General features: G+C 43.1%; 1 protein-coding gene across 1 annotated transcript in view; it reads left to right on the top strand.

Moving 5' to 3' along the window:
• The window catches only part of LOC121269216 (chloride channel protein 2-like), a 611,614-nt gene that overhangs the window by 391,893 nt on the left and 200,358 nt on the right, over window positions 1-19,363 (top strand). Inside the window, exon 12 of the mRNA XM_041173762.1 lies at window positions 1,294-1,449. Coding sequence (XP_041029696.1) covers window positions 1,294-1,449 — 156 coding nt within the window. The remainder of the gene's footprint in view (window positions 1-1,293; window positions 1,450-19,363) is intronic.

The following is a 19,363-nucleotide window of genomic DNA, read 5'->3' as shown; positions in this document are numbered from 1 at the left end:
ATTGTTAATATCTTTAAATTAAAATCTAATCTGTGTGAACTACCAAAGGGGCCAGTATCCCTTCAGTTCATTAATTGTTCTGTTATTCCTCTCACCTGTTTTGGGAATTTTCATTGAATATTGCACAAATCACAGGTGCCTCTTCCAAGTGCTAAAAATATATCTGCAGGTTACAGGCTGCCAACAAGGAGACTTCATAATTTCCTTTGCAGCTTTTGGAAGGAAACAGGGCAAACTTTTAAATCCCAAATATATAAACTATTAAAATCCTGCTTGACTTGTCTGGAAGAAATTAATTGGTGCCGCCACTTCCTGTGTATTTGACATTTATATATGTATGTATATATAAATATATATAAACTATATACTATCAAGCGGAATGAAAGATTTTCTTAAGCCTTTAATCTATCATTTCAATAAACATGGGGTATGTGAACTGGTCAGTTGGCAGCCTGTTCCTCAATTAACTGCCCGGTGACTCATCACTGCAGTGCCCTTTCTTGCAGTCCCTTTCAGAGATTGCCTTGGGCACTATTTTAATCAAATCGTCTTTAAACCCATGTTCTTTCATGACTGCTCTCATTTTGAAAGCCACTAATAAATGCATGTTTCTTGCAAATTAGAGCAGATGGCTGCAATCTGGTTATTACACTGTTTCATAATTAACATTGCATATTCATAATTGCATTTTATACAAGAGAATTCAAAACAATGAGCTGCAATTGCCCAGCACCATCTATCTAATTGCTTCTCATGTCAGCATAGCATTGCTCATGAACAGCTGATTAGGCTATCACACTAACTAAAAATATTGATCAATAGAAGAAATTTTCACATTGTTAGTCACATCGTTGGTTACAAAATTCCAATTATTCTGAGTAAAAGGTGAAAATGAAAGCAATTTATCCTCCAAAATTGCAACATATGCTGTTGATCTTTGAAATGTCATTGTGTTTGCTAAAGAGGGTAGAACAAGATTATGCACAAATTTGTGAAGTCCAGTATTGGTGTAATTTGCCAGCAGAAAAGGCAGTGGCTTAGAAATCAACATGAGGAATTTGATATTTATTATTACTCCTTAAATAAATACTATGCAGTCATACAGCTTTGTTACATTCATTGTTGCATTTTAAAGTGATGCTTTTGAGTTGATTTTAATGTGTCCAATTGTTAAACAGCTGGAGAGCTGTTGTTTAATCTCAAAGCCTGTTCAACTCTTTGTTGATTTGTTTTTCACTTGTAGGTATGTTTTTGTAAAACCTATTAATCGAATTCACTATGTTTGGTCCATAGCTCACCCAGAAGGAAACATTGGTCACTTTGTTTGATAACAGGACTTGGGCCAAACAAGGAATTTCTGAAGAATTTGACTACATTGGGATTTCAGAAGCCTGGAAGAATCCCCGAGCAAATGTCTTTGTGACCCTAGTGGTTTTCATCCTGATGAAGGTAGGCCATTAATATATTCCCCATAAACTTGTACATTAATAAGCATTACGTGGCACTGTTTTCTTCCATGAAGTAACAATGACATTATTTAATCTTTAATGGTGTCCTAGTTAGTCCCTTTGAATATAGTAGTGAGCATTTGATTATGTACAATATAAAAACATAAAATGCTGGAAAAACTCAGCAGGCCTGGCAGCATCTGTGGAGAGAGAAACAGAGTTAACGTTTCGAGTCCATATGACTCTTCTTCAGAGCTAAAGAGAAGTAGAAATGTGCTGGATTTTATACTGTTTAAGAGGGGGTGGAGCAAAGTAGAAGGTTGGGGATAGGTGGGAGCTCAGGAGAGATCGACAAAGATGTCATGGACACAAGACAAAGGGAGTGTTAATAGTAATGTTAAAGACGAAAGAAGGTGCTGATATTGGCATAAGGGTAAGGTAGCAGAACAAAGATCAGCACTCTATGAAAGCACAACTTCGAAACAAATGACAGATGGCCCTGTGGTGGGGAGTAGGTTGGGGAAAAATGATAAAAATATATATATTAAAAATTGGATTAAGATAGGGGTAAAGATGGAGAAGAGTGTTCATGGTCTGAAGTTTCTGAACTCAATGTTAAGTCCAAAAGTTAAGCCTTTCCAGTGAAGCCCAACATAAACGGGAGGAACAGTACCTCATCTTCCGATTAGGCACTTTACAGCCTTCCAAACTTCACACTGAGTTCAACAACTTCAGGCCATGAACACTATCTTCCATCTTTACCCCTTTCTTAATCCAATTTTTAAAATTTGTGTTTATTTTTATTTATTTATTTAAAAATATATGTATTTTTAAATCCCTTTTTTCATCCTTTCATCCCAAACCCCCTCCCCCTTATAGAGCCATCTGTCACTTGTTTCTATGTTGTGCTTTTACAGATCACTGACCCTTGTTCTGCTATCTTACTTTTATGCCACTATCAACATCCTTTTAGTCTTTAACACTACCATTAACACTCTCTTTGTCTTGTGTCCTTTTTATCTCTTTCTCTTATCCACGCCCTCTTTTTACAGCACTAGCTGCCGTATTCTGCTAAATAAAGAGTTTAAATGTCCCAAAGCTTCTGTGAAAATATATGAGAGAAGGTAAGAGTGTAAGGAGGTATGGTATGAGGTAAGGGCTAAGGGGGTAGGCTGGGTGGTGTAAGGGGGTAAGAAGGTAGGGTGGGCAAGGGGGTAAGTGGGTAAGGGAGTATGGTGGGTAAAGGGATAAGGGGGTGGGCGTGTCAGATAATGGGGTAGGTTGGGTAGGAGGGTGTGTTGGGTAAAGTAAGTGGGTAAGGGGGTAGGTGGGCACAGGGTTAAGGTGGGTAAGTGGGTAATGGGATAGGGTGGGTAAGGTAAGTGGGTAATGGGATAGGATGGTGAGATCGGTTCAGGGGAGTCAGGGGTTCAGGGGGGGAATCAGGTGGTGAGGTCAACTCAGGTTGTTTTGGGGGTGGGGGGGGGGGTGTGGTGGTGGAGTCAGGTGGGAGGAGGCTCAGTGTGGGTGATTGAGGGTCAGTTGTATAGTTACCCAGGAGCTACACTAGGATTTTTCTGTCTAACATTTTCGGGGTAACTATCCAGGTAAGTAAGTCAGAACTGCCTAACGTCTCCGACTCTAACTGAAGATCTGGGCCTTGGTACAGGAAAAGTCTGGCCATCAATAAATGGACATTCATGATCCTGTGCTTCCTGTATCATTTCATATTCTTGTTTCCAATTCCTGTTTAAATGACCCTATATCGGAAAGAACCTTACCTTAATATACAGTTGGATAGATGCAGATACAAAGATATCTCAAGTAGGAAATGCAGGTAGAAAGGCTAAATGGGATTCTGTTTTATGTATACATGCAACACTGAATACAAAAACAAGCAATGTGGATTCAATTCGGGCAAGGTATTAGTTGGGAGGATTGTTTGCAATTTTGAGAATCCTATTATAGGGAGGATTTGAGAATGATGGAAAGGGTATAGTAATGATACACTAAAATGATATCAGATATGTGCATTTATAGTTATGAAGGAAGAGTTGAAAATTTGACTTTTTCACTAGAACAGAAAAAGTTTCAGTGGAAAATTGTGAGGTTTTCAAAAATTTTGAATAGGAAGACTAAAAGATGAAAGGTCGTTTCCACTAGTTGGAAAATTGGTAACAAGAGACACAGATTTTCTACGTAAATCAGTACAAATGAAATAATACATTTTCTATAATAAGCAGCCAATGCATTATACCAGTTTTACACCCAGGTGATAAACTAAGATTATACCCGCTAGACTCAGGATTTTCAGTAGAATACCGAAGGAGATTTTTAGAAGTTTTTTCTACTCAGGATTATTAGAACATGGAATGTTTAATAAAAGCAGGCAACAAGGCATAGACTATGGGGGCTTTTAAAAAGGGAAAATATAAATGACACAGCAATAGACTTGGAAGATGAAAGGACAGCAGGTAGTTCTCCTGGCCCACATTTCCCACACTGCACCACCTGCCCCCACTCTCCCAATACCCAATCTTCTAAGCTCTGTAAACTTCAAGACACTCCAATTTCTGCTGCTCAAAGCCTTTGTGAAGCATCCCCTGCTAATCTATCACCACCATCCCTTCTGATGTACATTGGCCTCTGGTCCCTCCAGTGCATCAAATATAAAATTCTAACCCTTGGGTAGGATTTTGCTGTGAGCACCTGAATCTCTGTCAGGCTCCAATGGGGTTCAGAAACCCGCATTGTCTGGGAAACAGCCACTCAATGCGATTTATCCCGAAGCAGCCAGTTAATGACCAGAGGGCGTGCTTACTGTCCAATTAAGGAAAGCAGCAGCAGGATACCATGGTAGTAAGTGAGGGAGAAGATGCCACAAAATGGAAGTGCCTTCTCTCCAAGTTTTACAGCCAGGCCACCATTGTGGAGAGGGATCTCCTTCACAGAGCAGTTTATGGCCCAGGAAGGCAGGGAGGGCTTCTAAGCCTGCCTGGAGTTCTGGCCTGCAAGTCTCATGCTGCTGGGAAGCCAGCTACAGGCAACTGCATTGTCCTCCATCGCCTGTTGGGGCCTGGAGACCAACTAGAAAATTCCATTCGGCCTCTGACAACAGGCCTCAATAGGCCTTTGAGCAGCTTGTTTGGCTACCATTCACTTGTGGGTGAGTAGACCTGCATCCTGCTTCTGGACACAAAGATCAATGGATTTCATGACACCACACTAATAAATAAGTTGGCATACTTGCTGCCACAGCAGTAGTAAGTTTATGCCTTTGTGGCTTCGATCAGATTGTTCAAGTAATTTGTGTCCTAGATGCACAAAAATAGCAATCCAATTTTTTGTATTAAGTACGTATGCCAAGATTTGTGGGTGAAATTGATGCGTCACTTTATTAAAGATTAAGAAAAACACCCTTAAGCTGGTGTTATTTTTAAAGAGCTGGAGCAGTGTCATAACTCAATTTAGGATTTTTGTTTACAACAAAACAGTTTGAGAATGGTGCAAACTGGGCAGCAGAAAGGGAAGTCAAAATAGGCAACAGCTTTAGCTTTACCTGTGGGACGAGTGGGTGATTTGTTTTGGTTTTTGTACATCAAAGACGCCAGAGTCTATTTTTAATGCCACTGTTCTAAAGAATCCTGTGTCATTTCAAATATAAGTGAGCTCATTCGGGCACACTGGAAAATCATTCACTGCCTCCAATATACTCCTTGAAAGAAAAACAATGACCAATATTTCAGTAAATGAACATTAAATAAGTCTGTGCTTTCTCAGGTGTTCACAATGTGGAAAATATTATGTATCCATTCAAAACCTGTAAATTCTATGTGATTCCCAAATTCCCAATGACCATTGATTGATAATTCCTTACTCAAAAACAACTTGACTATTAAGAATATTTTGTAAATTTTCACTGTTTTATCTGCACAGTGCCATTTCCCCAGGAGCCAGACCAAAGCACATTATTCGGGCTACTCTTATACTGGCATTGTTTTAATTCAATTTGCCTTTGTCAAATATATAAACAACTTGGGCTGAATTTTCAGGGTCCCCCATCTCTCCCACCGCCGCCCCCACCAAAAGTGAGGAATGGGGGATTTGGACTCCAAAAATACTGGCGCCAAGCAGCATGTCAGTTTCAAGGCATGATCCTGGCACTGGCAATTCTCACCAGAACATGGGGAAATAGGGACAAATATCCCACACTCCTGCCAATTGAGTCCAATTAAACTTGTTAAGAAGCTCGTTAAGAGCTTGTCAGGGGCTAACGTTCCAACTTATCCATGCGGTCAGAAATTGTCCAATTGAAGGCTGGCAGCTGAAGAATGGGAGCCAATATTGGATGCCCTGTGGCATCGCCCCAGACCCATGAGTGGCCCAGCAAGGTAAAGGGGGACTGAGCAGTTGATATAGGGGGATTTCAGTGAAAGTGGGCACCCAGGCTTTAAATAGCCCCAGAACTCACCTGGCATCACAGGGGCACAAGAGCAAGGAGGCGAGGCTGTCGAGGACAGTTGGATGGTCACCTGCCAAGAAGGCTTTAAGTGGTAATAGGGGCATGACCGTCCAATTTTGGGCCCTGTGGTGATGAGGGGCAACCTTCTGCAGAAAGGCTGGCACCCCGACAATCATGAGGGCATGAGAGAGGAAAGGGCAGGTGGACAATGGAAGCCAATCCCTTGACACAGGATCCACTACCAAAGACACAGCTACCTGGAGGTGATTGAGAACTAATGCTGCAGGAGACTGCTACTCTCCAGGCAGATAGTCACAGAGATCTGTGCCCAGGTTGCCGAAGACCTTGTACGTCGGAGCACTGGTTGCCTTGCCCCTGCCAGTAGCCATCAAAGTCACTGTGGCCTTGAACATCTTTGTTCTGGCTTTTGCCAAAGAAGAATTGGCACCTTAGTGGCATCTCAAAATGGTTGCACACCACTGCATCTCACTGGTCATTGATATCCTCTTTGCCAGAGTTGGACGGCACATTCCTTTAATGCCCTTGCAGTGACAGAGAACATCAGATTTTGCTATCATCACTGGATTTCTCCATGAGCAGGGTATCATCGATTGCACCCATGTGGCCATCAGGCACCCCCCAGTGACCAGCCAGTAAGATCTGACAACAGGAAGGGCACCCAATCCCTCAATGTTCAACTTGTTTGTGCCCATAACATGAGCTTCTTGCATGTATATGCTCACTTTCCAGGCAGCTGCCATGATTCCTTCACCCTCTGCCAGCCCATAATGCCTCAGATTTTCACTCCAACAGCCAAACAGCATGGATGGGTTCCAGCATACAAGGGAGATCCTTTGAAGAGATGGCTAGTCACTCCTCTGTGGGAGCCCCAGTCAGAGGTGCGGAGGCAATTCAACCAGATTCACCTGCCCACTAGGCCAACCATTGAATAGGCATTGGGCTTGTGAAGAAATGGTGCCTATAGCAGTCAGGTGGTGCCCTCCAATACCCTCCTGCAAGGGTCTCTGTCACTGTGGTGGTTGCTGAGCTCTGCAACATGGTCCTCCAGAGCAGAGAGGTCTGGTTCTTGAGGACAGTGAGGCACTCGAAGGAGATTCTCATCAAGGAAGGACAGGGGGTAAGAGAGGAGGAGGAATTGCAGGCAGGCGGAGATAACGCTGGACATAGTTTCTCTTGATGCATGACGAGATGACTACTTCGTGCCATCCTCTGGGGAGAGGGCCTCCCTCTTCTCCCTCATGGCCTCCATCATTAGATCCAGATCAGAATCAATGAAGCGAGGGTCTGTCCTGCCCGAGGCACCAGGCCTCAGGCCTCCACCTCCCTCCTGCCATTTTGCTTCCCTCTGGTGCAGCAGATGTCTGAACTTTAATCAGTTTCCGACTGGAGGTGGGTTCCTGACCCAGAAACAGACTCAGCTCCAGTTTCTTGCCTACATCGCAAAGGTTCAGCCTCGTGTGTTTACCCTGCTAAAGATGGCTCCCTTATCTAGAAACAGTAGATCCTGTTTTTCATGGATTTGTGAGTCTACAGCTATTTTCAAGGCTTTGCTTACTGTTGTACAGGCTCTTGGGCAGAAGTTTATTCCTCTGCTCAATCTGTTGTGTTCTGGGCTGATCATCACATATGCCACTGATTTCCTTTTGGGCTTTTGGGCTGGTTTCTGCTCCTGATTTCCTAGGCTTCATTCTGCTACACCTGTGTAGATGGATCAAACTTCTCTCAACAGCCTCTGCACTCTCAAACATAAAGTTGTAGATGAGTCAAATTTCTTCCATCTGAACACTGGGAAGCCCAAAGCCATTTTTTCTACCTCAATCATTTTTTCTGCTTCCTTGTTACTGATTACACTCATCACTTGCTCAGGCTGAAGGAAACCTTACAAAACCTTGATATCCTTTTCGACCCAGAGCTAAACTTCAAGCACCATGTCCAATCCATAAACAAGGTCACTTAATTCATCCCATTTCTTTGACGTCACTTTCCCCCACTCCTGTTGCCGCTGAAACACATTGACACTTCTTGACTTGACATCACTGATGTGCTCCTTACCAACTCCCTCGATTTCCCCCTTCATAAACTCCACTCTGTTCAAAATTCAGCTGCCCATGCTTGGTCCTGCATTAAGTCCCACTTCTGTCCACTCTAGCCTACATTAGCTCCTTTCCCTCAATACATTGAAGTTAAATACTTATCTTCACCCACTAACCCCTCAAGCCGCACCACAGCCTATTTCTGTGGCCTCCTCAAGACTTATACTTCTCCTGTACCCTTTGGTCCTCCTTTTGTTCATGCCCTGCTTCATTTGTCCATTATTTGTGGCACAGCCTTCAACAGCCTCTGAAATTCTATCTCTAAACCACTCCTCTCTCCACAATCATTTTTCACCTTTTAAAATCTCCTCAAAACCCTTTTTAATCAAACTTTTGATCTTCTTTCCTAATTGTTTGTTATCCATTCTGTTTACTTCTATTCTGTTTGTCTTTCCTTCTCCTCTATAACCACCCTTGAATATTTTGTACATTAAGGCACTTAGCAAATGTCAATTATTGGCTGCTATTGGCATAAGTGAGTTGGAGTTAGCAGTGTAAATGCAGAGTCAGATCTTGGGTGCTGGAATCCAAAATAAACCAGTGCCAGTATAAAAGAGGCTGCAGATAGCAATCAGAATTTCCATACTTTGTTAAATTGTGCTTTCTTGTGTCAAATTTTTAATCTCTTCCTTTGTTTTGCTCTGTATGAAGTTTGACTGCAAGCTAATCTGCTAGTATTGTGCTTTTTAGATGAGAAATGCTGTGCTTCAGAAATTATCTATTCTCTTGCCCACATGATTAATCAAACATCCCCAACAAAATATCTCCAATGTGTATCAGCAAAACAACCAGCAGCCTTGAGTTACACAAAATATTCCATGGTTACCATTACAGTGATTGATAGTAAATAGAAGCACAAAATTACCTTGAAGAGGCTTGAACTGGCGTTACTTATTGAAGCATAAGTTTGTATATTATTAAAAAAAGGAAATAAATTCTGAATATTAAACTATAATTTTAATTCAGTTTTAAGTGATTTCGAAATCACCTATTTATTCATCAGTCTTGACTTGGTTCAGGTCAATTTGGAATTGTGTAATTTGGAGTATTTGAGGGTTTAAATCTCCTCCCTAAAATGAAGCTAATTATCCATGCCGCTGATTAACTGTGCTTCATACTGACGTCAGCCACAGCAGGGCTATAACTGCCTAATTATTGCAATCCTAGTATTAATATTTTGTCAGATTTTGGAGTTTGTGTGAAGCAACCCTGCAGATAGAGCACGTAATTAGACAAGGCTTGAACCATGAGTTTAAGTCTGATAAATGAAAGTAGCTTAACTCATATAGTTATCGAGGACCCCGAACAAACGGTGAAGTGCAAAGGCTAATTATATGAAAGGGCAATATACCTGTTGGAAGACAATATACTTGTACTTTAAGAATGTCCAAATTTAGCATTTGTTGTGATAACAAAGACATTCCATTGTGGATGGAATGCAGAAAAATGACACCTAACTGCTCCCATAACGCACCTATGTTAATGCTGCTGCAAGTTTAATTTGCAAAGAACCATGTTACATAATATATTTGTGGATGTTGTATTTGCCTTCCCTGTAGGAAAAGGAGACACCAAGATTAGAATAAAAGACTACAAAATTTGACCAAAAAGCTTGATCAGAGAGGTGGATCTTAAAGAGGGCCTTAAAGAACAAGGAAGTACAGGGATTTAGATTGAAATACTGGGGCATGAAGCCTCAGTGGCTGAAGAGACGGCCAGCAGTGGCAAATGCGGGGAGAATATGCCCAGAAGGCCAGAATCAGAGTTACGGAGAGTTCAGAGGATTGCAGCACTAGAGGGAATTAAACACAAGGAAGATAATTTAAATTTGAGATATTGGAAGGAACCAGCAAATCACAATGAAGTCAGGGCCACACAGAATATTATACGAGCACAGAGTGTTGAATGAGCTTATGTTTATTGAGTGTGAAAGGTTGGAGGCCACCTAGGAGTTTGGAAATGATAAAGGCATGAAGTAAAATTTGAGCTGAGGTAGGGGCAAAGCCGGATGATGTCACTGTCATGAGAAAAATCAAAGCGTTTTGTTTTCCTACTCAATTAACTGCCACCCTTTACCGTCGAGTCAGGTTCATGGAATGGGGGTAAATTTTACCACCCAAAATTGAGAGGGCTTGGGGTTAAAAGGTAGAATCCCAACTCACCCATTTCCTGTTTTAACAGGAGATGAGGCAGGGGACAGGTAACCAACTCACTCCCATGATGTGGGTTGGCAGTTAACATTATAATGAGGTTGCTTCGTTTTTATTCACAATTTTAAATCCAATTCTGACCGGTCAGGTTTCCTGAGCCCTGAGGGGGTGCTGGATCAGGAGGCAAGTGCATTCCCATATGTCTGCCTGGCCAGCACCCTGTCATTGTACACCCATTCCCCCAACCTTGCCACCTCTCACTGCCCTTCCCCCATCAAGGCCTCCGATTTCCCCCAACAGCTGAAATTGGATCGGTCCACCTCCTGCAGTCCAGGAATCTGTTGGTGATGTCTCTCACACACTGTGTAAAAACTCTGAGGTATGAGAGGGAATCCCATCTTCCAGGTTTCCTGTGCTCTGCCTGTGCCAACACACCACCACACATGACCACCGCACCACCTCCCTGCCCCCATCTCCACCCATCTACTCCCCCCCCCCCCCCGCCCCCCCCAACCCTGCCCCCGGCCTACAACCACCACACCAATCCTAACTGGCCAAGAAAGTTAAACTTCCTCCAACCAAAGCAGTCTAAGAGCATAGTCATGGGAGTAAGCTATTGGCTTAGAGGAAGCAATCCCACTTGCGAACCAGAAGGTACAAGGTTCGAAGCATGCTTGAGACACTCTGGTTCTGAATTCAGGGTTGACATCCAGTGGTATAGTCACATCTGGTGGCAGTGGACTAGGGAATAGTGCAAGAGGGGGAAAATTAAAAAGGCAAAAGTATATAACTTAAAAATGGAGCATATAAGACCGTATCATGTTCCATTGTACCTATGAATTTGAAGCATCCCAAGGGCTGATTTTTAACAAACAGGAATCCGGCACAGAATATTAACTGTTCATTTGTTTTGGGTGGAAAGCAACACTTGAATGCCTGCAGCAAGTTAAACCCAGGAGCTGCTGTGTTGTGAGGGTATTATGGCTGGGTGTAGTGCAAAAAGGAGTCCAAGACAGCAGGTGCCTGGACTACCTGCGTATAGAAGAGTACTTTTCCTTTTTGCCTGTTGAACAATTATTTTTTAAAACCTACTTTAGAGGGCTTTGCTGGCTTCTCAACGGCCTTACCTGGTGCGGCGCCTAAATGGGGATGCCAATCAACCCCAAAACAGAGGCATTGAAATGGGGAATGGAACAGAGCAAGAAATCGAACTACTCCATTTTAACTGATCCCCACTTCTTTATTTATGATCAGGGAGCACTAAGGTTCCCTCTTGTGTTGTCTTTCAAATTTCCAATTTGAAGTTTGCGACACGGAAAGGTTCGGGGATGAGAAAGGCTGTGATTTTGACTACTTATTCCAGCAATCAGTAGCTCTACAATTATTTAAACAAAGCAGGTCATTTCAGGAGCCAGCCATGCAGAAAATTATTGCCCATTTGTCCAACTTTCCATTCCCCTTCCATCCTGCAGCTTGAAGATCATAGAAGGGAACAGGATAGAAACAGCGAATTCAGCCCAACAAATCTATGCTAATTTTTATTTTAATAAACTTTTTAGTCTAATTCTGTTCTGTTCACTTCTACAAGAACCTCTTTTTTAAGGAAAAAGAAACCTGCATGTATTTCTATGTTATATGAAAAATATATTCTAGCAATAGTGCTGAGTATATATTCTCTGGCCATTTTTCAATTACTGTATATTACTGGATGATAGAACTATACAGAATGCACTGTTCTGTGAATTGATTAAACAAAGCCAAACTGACAAATGTCTCTCTCCCTTCTGGTATTATATGTTGTATGAAAGCTGCACTGTATGCAGGTAAACCAGTAAGCTTTACATTAGCTTTTTTTTTGCAAAAATATACTTTATTCATAAATCTTCAAAAACATTTCGAACCATTTCAAATCACCATTACAAAAATACAAACAGGTTCAACTTTTACAACATGAAACACAAGGTGTAACAGAAAAAATAATGAATATTTCAATCATTGGCAGACATACATTTTAATCTGTACAGCCTGAGGGGCTCTTTATAGTTCCCAGCCCCCCAGTGCACTGTGGCAGAAAGGTCTTAGGCAGCGACCCTTCCCCATTGCGCCTTTGCGGCGGCTGCCCCAAGCTTAACTGTGTCCCTCAGCACGTAGTCCTGGACCTTGGAAAGTGCCAGTCTGCAACACTCGGTCGGGGACAACTCTTTGCGCTGGAAAACCAACAAGTTTCGGGCAGACCAAAGAGCGTCTTTCACCGAGTTGATGATCCTCCAGCTGCAGTTGATGTTTGTCTCGGTGTGTGTCCCTGGGAACAGCCCGTAGAGCACAGAGTCCTCTGTCACAGAACTGCTCGGGATGAACCTCGACAACAACCACTGCATCTCTCTCCAGACCTTCTTTGCAAAGACACAATCTACAAGGAGGTGAACAACGGTCTCTTCCCCACCATAGCCACCTCGAGGGCAACGTGCAGAGGGGGTGAGACTCCTGGCGTGTAGAAAGGATCTTACAGGGAGGGCCTTTCTCACCACCAGCCAAGCTACATCTTGGTGTTTGTTGGAAAGTTCTGGTGATGAGGCATTCTGCCAAATGACTTTGTCAGTCTGCTCAGGGAACCATCCCACAGGATCCACCCTCTCCTTTTCCCTCAGGGCCTTTAAGACGTTACGTGCCGACCACTGCCTGACGGACTTGTGGTCGAAGGTGTTTCTCTGCATAAATTTTCCCACGAGGGACAGGTGGTACGGCACAGTCCAACTACTTGGAGCGTTCCACGGCAGCGTGGCCAGACCCATCCTTCGCAACACCGGGGACAGGTAGAACCTCAGCATGTAGTGACACTTGGTGTTTGCATACTGAGGGTCTACGCACCACTTGATGCAGCTGCACACAAAGGTGACCATCAGTATGAGGGCGATGTTGGGCACGTTTTTTCCCCCTTTATCTAGAGGCTTGAACATCGTGTCCCTGTGGACACGATCCATTTTCGACCTCCAGATAAAGCGGAAGATGGCTCAGGTGATCGCCACCACACAGGAGTGTGGAATGGGCCAGACCTGCACCACGTACAGCAACAGCGAGAGTGCCTCACACCTGATGACCAGGTTCTTACCCGCAATGGAGAGGGAGCGTCGCTCCCACATGCCCAGTTTCCTTTTCACCATAGACACTCGCTCCTTCCAGTTTCTAACGCGTGCCCTGGTCCCTCCGAACCATATCCCCAGCACCTTCAGGCCATCAGCCCTGACAGTGAAGGGGACAAAGGATCGGTCAGCCCATTTCCCAAAGAACATGGCCTCGGTCTTCCCACGATTTACCTTGGCTCCCGAGGCCAGTTCGAAACGGTCGCAGATGTGGATAAGTCTGTGCACCGACAGCGGATCCGAGCAGAAGACGGTGACATCGTCCATGTACAGGGAGACTTTGATCTGAGTGCCTCCACTACCTGGGATCGTCACTCCTCTTATGCCCGGATCCTTCCTGATGGACTCAGCAAAGGGTTCTATGCAACACACGAAAAGAACAGGCGAGAGAGGGCAGCCCTGCCTGACTCCAGATTTAATAGGAAAGCTATCTGATTCCCACCCATTGATCAGTAAGCTTTACATTAGCTCCCACTGTATTATGATTAACTGTCTGGATACCTTTGTAGCAAATATGCCTGTTTGTGGTTGTCATCTATGCCCTAAAGCATGCTAGACACAGTTATTGTATAAATGTAATTAAGTTAGAATGCTGTAAAACCTAAATGGATGTGGTAAATTGTGAAGTATTAAATTTAGCTCAAGAGCTAGGATATCCTTTTGTTATCCTTGTAAGTTAAGACAATATCATTTCATTGTTCATTTATTTGCATGGATAATTAGTAACCTACTGAACCAATAATGTATAGCTCCTGTATAACATGCGTAACTATACAAAAGATACAAATAACACTTTCAGCTACAGGTCAAGTACCCTTTATCCATAAATCTGAACACATCCAAAAACTGCACTTTTTTAAACCTCATCTACCTTCAGCGCGGGAAATCTAGTTGTTTGTCCGTGCTGTTTACCTTGCGATTTTTGTCGTGAACATGTCAAAAAGGAACTTTTTACAGGCACCCTGCATTTATTATTCATTGATGCATCTTACATTTCTAGCCACTTTCTTCACCTTAGACTATCGCTAGCCTAGGCTTAGGCTATTGTAATGTAAGCTTATATGCAGCATCCAAAAACCTAAATTATCTAAAATCCGAAATACAATCAGCCCCAAGGGTTTTGGATAAAGGATACTCGACCTGTATGACCTTAACACGTACTTAAGGTGAGACTTACTGTTACAGAGCCAAAATCTGAGTATACAATATTAAACAAATGACCAGAAGCATAATAGTGAACACAAACCATCCAGAACACAGGATCTTTGAGGATATTGTACTCACCATAAAGGACATGCAACACGACTATAAATAACTATGATCATGACTGAAAAGTGACAAGTGTTTAAAGACATTTGGAAGGTGATTGCAGCTATCCAGTACTAACTCAATTTTATCTTCAGCTTTGATTTAGAAAAGGAAGCAAGCACTGACTTTTTATTTGACTCCATGAACAGTCCAGCTGTGTCACTGGGATGCTCATGAAAGAAAATTGAGATTTTAGTGTCAAACTTAGTTTACTCACTGCTTTAGAAATGGGACTGCCTTGTTTCAAAGCTTTTCATTGATACAGGCAATCATTAATGTAAACCCATTCTGGAATTTATTGAAATTTGCTCTGAATTTTGTACTTGAAATCACAGCATTAAAAAATAAAAGGTTATTAACACTTTAAGAGGAGACGGTGAATTTGCTATAAAGAACCCAATAATTTTAGCAAAGCAGTGTTACTTGGATACTGTTTCTATCTTTTATATGTATAGTTATTAAAAAGGTGTAGTTTGGCAAATGTTATTTCTCTCAATACCCTTTAGGAATCTAGTTTTCTTCTCAAGTGCCATGTATTGCATTTTACAGGCATTTGTTTAAACTTCATGGCTTCTTTCCTCTGAGGATCTTTCCCTGTGGCATAACTGTTTAGAAAAAAGGAGCAAGGATATTTACAGCTTCATTTTTAAAACCTTCATGTTTGCACAGGATAGTTTGCTAATCAGATTTTGGGTCGAGATAGATCTTCAAAACAACTAAGCAAGATAATTTGAGGGAACAAAAGGGATCCTTGGGGAACATCTGGATCAAGCAAAGGTAATTAAAGGACAAGTGAAGAAAGTGTGATGGTGCAGAATGCAAAATATATGGCAGATTGAGCTTTTAAATGATTTTCTGGCGGCTTCCAACATAAAAGATGTAAGAACTATTCCCAAGCAGGTAAGTAAAGGATACATCAGAATTAATTAGAGTAAGGATGGAAGAAAGGAATTGCAATTAGTTGCTGTCTTGTAGCACTTTGAGCCAACTGGACACTTCACAGTGCTTTGCATCCAATAATTAATTGCTGAAGTGCAGTTGCTGTTGACAAGCAGCCAAACACAATATCACATTGTACACAGCAAGGCCCCACAAAAAAGAAATGAGACAAATTCTCCTCTTTGAGAAGTACCATGGGATTCTTTTTTTTACCATTTGAACCTCTGAAATAGGCAAATATGGCCTTGTTACATTCAAAGATACCAACTCTAACAATGTGACACACCCTCAATGCTGTACTGAAGTGTCAGATTAAATAATGCACTCAAGCCGTGTAGTTAGCCCACAACCTTCTGTTTCAGACATATGAGTGTTTCAGGCTGAGCCAAACTGACTAATAACAGCCAAAAATATTTATTAAGAAGCTGAAGTCCTTAACTTTAGTAAGCTCTGGGGCCCAAGAAAAAATATCCAAGTGTATGAAAATAAATGAATTGGAGTCGATGTGTAGTTATAAAACTTCAGTGGCGCTCATTGCACATGAACATGATAGCTAATCTGACTGGTGTTGGCATCGAGCACTCTTCGGTATTAGTTATAAAGTATACATGAAGAATAGGTCTCCTCAAATCTTTAGCAACAGCATGCCTTAATGTTGTTGAAAAATCATTCACTGTTGCTTCAGTTTACATTTCATGATGCATTTCTCATCGAAGCTGGAATCCATTGGCAGAACTTTTCGCTTGGCGTGCGGGTGTGCGCCCGACGCACTCGAGCTTGGAGTAGCATGTGATGACATCAGCGAGCATCCTGCGTCATTGCACACGTGTGATATTTTGGTTGGGTGCACACAAGAGTCGGCAGTGCGCCTGCTGACAATTAAGAGGCCTATTAAGGCCATTAATGCATTAATCAATTGTGATTTTTCCTTGCTTGTCCAACGTTGCGTTTGGCAGGTGGGCAAATAGGCCAGGAGGCCTTTGCCTTTTTGAGGAAACCTCATTCAAGGGCGGAATGAGGTTTCCAATACTATTTAAAAAAAATAAATTAAAATGTTTGCACAGAATTTTCATCCGGAATATGTTCTGGTGACTGATTCTGATACATGGGCATCTTTTCTAGGTTTTTAAAACCTTTACTTTTGGCATTTAAATTCTTCAGTTCACTGAGGCTAACCTGCTAGGTTAAGTGACCAATGCCAACATGGAACTCGTCCCTCCTGAGCGCAACAGGTGATTGAAAATCTTGCGGCACTGGATCCAGGTGCATCGCACCACATCATGGGAGCTCACCACCTCCTCTACCTCCTCCCAGGCACATTTAGTCATGTTGGGGAGCCTCCTCCTCCCGTCCTGGGGTACGAGGACCTCCAGCCGTGCTGCCACCTCCTCGAGGTGGGCAGCAAGGCAACCACCAGAAAAACGAGGGGCACAGTACCCCCTTGCCCTTCCCTGTGCCTGGCCCGCTCACCCGCAGGGCCATAGGGAGCCTTTCCATTGGCCATGATTTGTAGCCTTTCAAAGGCTGCAACAGCTTTTTCAAACAGGCTGCCAGGTCGCCATTAGACCCGTCAATCATTGCAGTCCCGCTGCTGCTCACCCACTCCTGCTGTCCTCGGGAGCCAGGATTCACACTGGGTGGGCCTTCATTGGCCTGGCCACGTAAAATGGCGGTGCGGACTTAATCGCAAGCAGTGATTGGGTCCGCACCCGCACCACCCACCCAACAGGCAAAATTCTGCCCCAAGTGTTTGTTTAATGAGGTTAGACTTAGAAGGGTGAGGATTTGAACCTTGGATGACCAATCTCTCGAACCCTTGGTAAAGCCAGGGTGTCTGTTGTTATCTCAATAAAAGAAGCTGAAAGCAGCTTTCTAAATAGGGAGGTTTCTCCATGGACACAGGGAGACTGGAAAGAGGGCAATTACATCCATTAGAAATATAAATTATTTGTATGGGTTACAGAATCATAGAGTTTTGTTCAAGGTAAAATCATTTGTTCACATTTCTGTTTGCAATCATCCCAAAGCATGCCAGGTTGTCATAAGGGTGGGTTGTGGGATAGAAGGCTCTTATGTTTACGTTATTTGGGTGTTTGCTCAGAAAACAGGCAGATGCAATTTTGCTTTGGTGTAGACTGCATCTCACTGGATTGAGAGAGCCAATAGGGGATTGCTAGTCAAGCCTGCACTTTAAGCGAGAAAATGCTAACTTTATCCTTCACCAGGTGAAATGTGGGTAGGGCTCAAGCCAAGTTTGGATTTTGTGAGCATAAAAAGCAGTTGGAAGATTTGCCTGTTTTGCAGCTAGAGAAAGCAATCTACAGTGGTCCTCACAGAGCCTTTTGGCAGAAAGACGTCTGCAGAGTTAGCTTGGAAGCTCTGAGAAGGCAGTTGGATTTTTGTTGGCAAGCAGAACAAGGAGCTGAGGCATCTACAGTCATGAGGCATTAAATATAAGTTGTAGGGTCACTTAGCTAAAAAGCTAATGGAAGGCTCCCCATAAAGAATAGATGGAATACTGAGGAGAATTAGGATGAATTCCAGAGAGCTGTGGGCCTCACTGGATAGGCCTGCATTTATTGCCCATGCCTAATTGCCCTTAAGAAGGTGGTGGTGAGCTGCCTTCTTGAACCGCTGCAGTCCATGTATTGTAGGAAAACCCACAGTGCTGTTAGGAAGGGAGTTCTAGGATTTTGACCCAGCAACAATGAAGGAACTGTGATATATTTTCAAATCAGAATGGTGTGTGACTTGGAGGGGAACTTGCAGGTGGTGGTGTTCCCATTCATCTGCTGCCCTTGTCCTTCTAGGTGGTAGAGGCCGCGGGTTTGCAAGGTGCTGCCTTAGGAACCTTGGTGAGTTGCTGCAGTGCATCTTGTAGATGGTACACACTGCTGCCACTGCGTATTGGTGGTAGAGGGAGCAAATGTTGAAGGTAGTGGATGGGGCATGCTAATCACATTGGCTGCTTTATCCTGGATGGTGTCAAGCTTCTTGAGTGTAGTTGGAGCTGCACTCATCCAGGCAAGTGGAGAGTATTACATCACACTCCTGACTTGTGCCTTGTAGATGGTGGACAGGCTTTCGGGAGTCAGGAGGTGAGTTAATCTCTGCAGAATTCTCAGCCCCTGACCTGCATTTGTAGACAGTTTTTATAAGGCTGGTCCAGTTCAGTTTCTGGTCAATGGTAACCCCTTGAAGTCAAGGGCAGTCACCATTACCTCATCTCACCTCTTGAGTTCAGCTCTTCTGTCCGTGTTTGGACCAAGCTGTAATGACATCTGGAGCCGAGTGGCCCTGGTGGAACCCAAACTGAGCATCAGTGAGCAGGTCAAAAACAGAATTACCTGGAAAAACTCAGCAGGTCTGGCAGCATCGGCGGAGAAGAAAAGAGTTGACGTTTCGAGTCCTCATGACCCTTCGACAGTTCTGTCGAAGGGTCATGAGGACTCGAAACGTCAACTCTTTTCTTCTCCGCCGATGCTGCCAGACCTGCTGAGTTTTTCCAGGTAATTCTGTTTTTGTTTTGGATTTCCAGCATCCGCAGTTTTTTTGTTTTTATCTCAGTGAGCAGGTCGTGGTTGAGTAAGTGACACTTAATATAGTACTGTTGACGACACTTTCCATCACTTTGCTGATAATTGAGATAGATTGATGGGGAGTAATTGGCCAGATTGGATTTGTCCTGCTTTCTGTGGACAGGACATACTAGAGCAATTTTCCACACTGCCGGGTAATTGCCAGTGTTGAACCTGTTCTGAAACAGCTTGGCTAAGGGAAGGGCTAGGTCTGGAGGACTATT

The sequence above is a fragment of the Carcharodon carcharias genome, chromosome 2 (genome assembly GCF_017639515.1).
Source record: "Carcharodon carcharias isolate sCarCar2 chromosome 2, sCarCar2.pri, whole genome shotgun sequence".
Classification (NCBI taxonomy): Eukaryota; Metazoa; Chordata; class Chondrichthyes; order Lamniformes; family Lamnidae; genus Carcharodon; species Carcharodon carcharias.
This window is presented reverse-complemented; position numbering and strand designations above follow the sequence as displayed.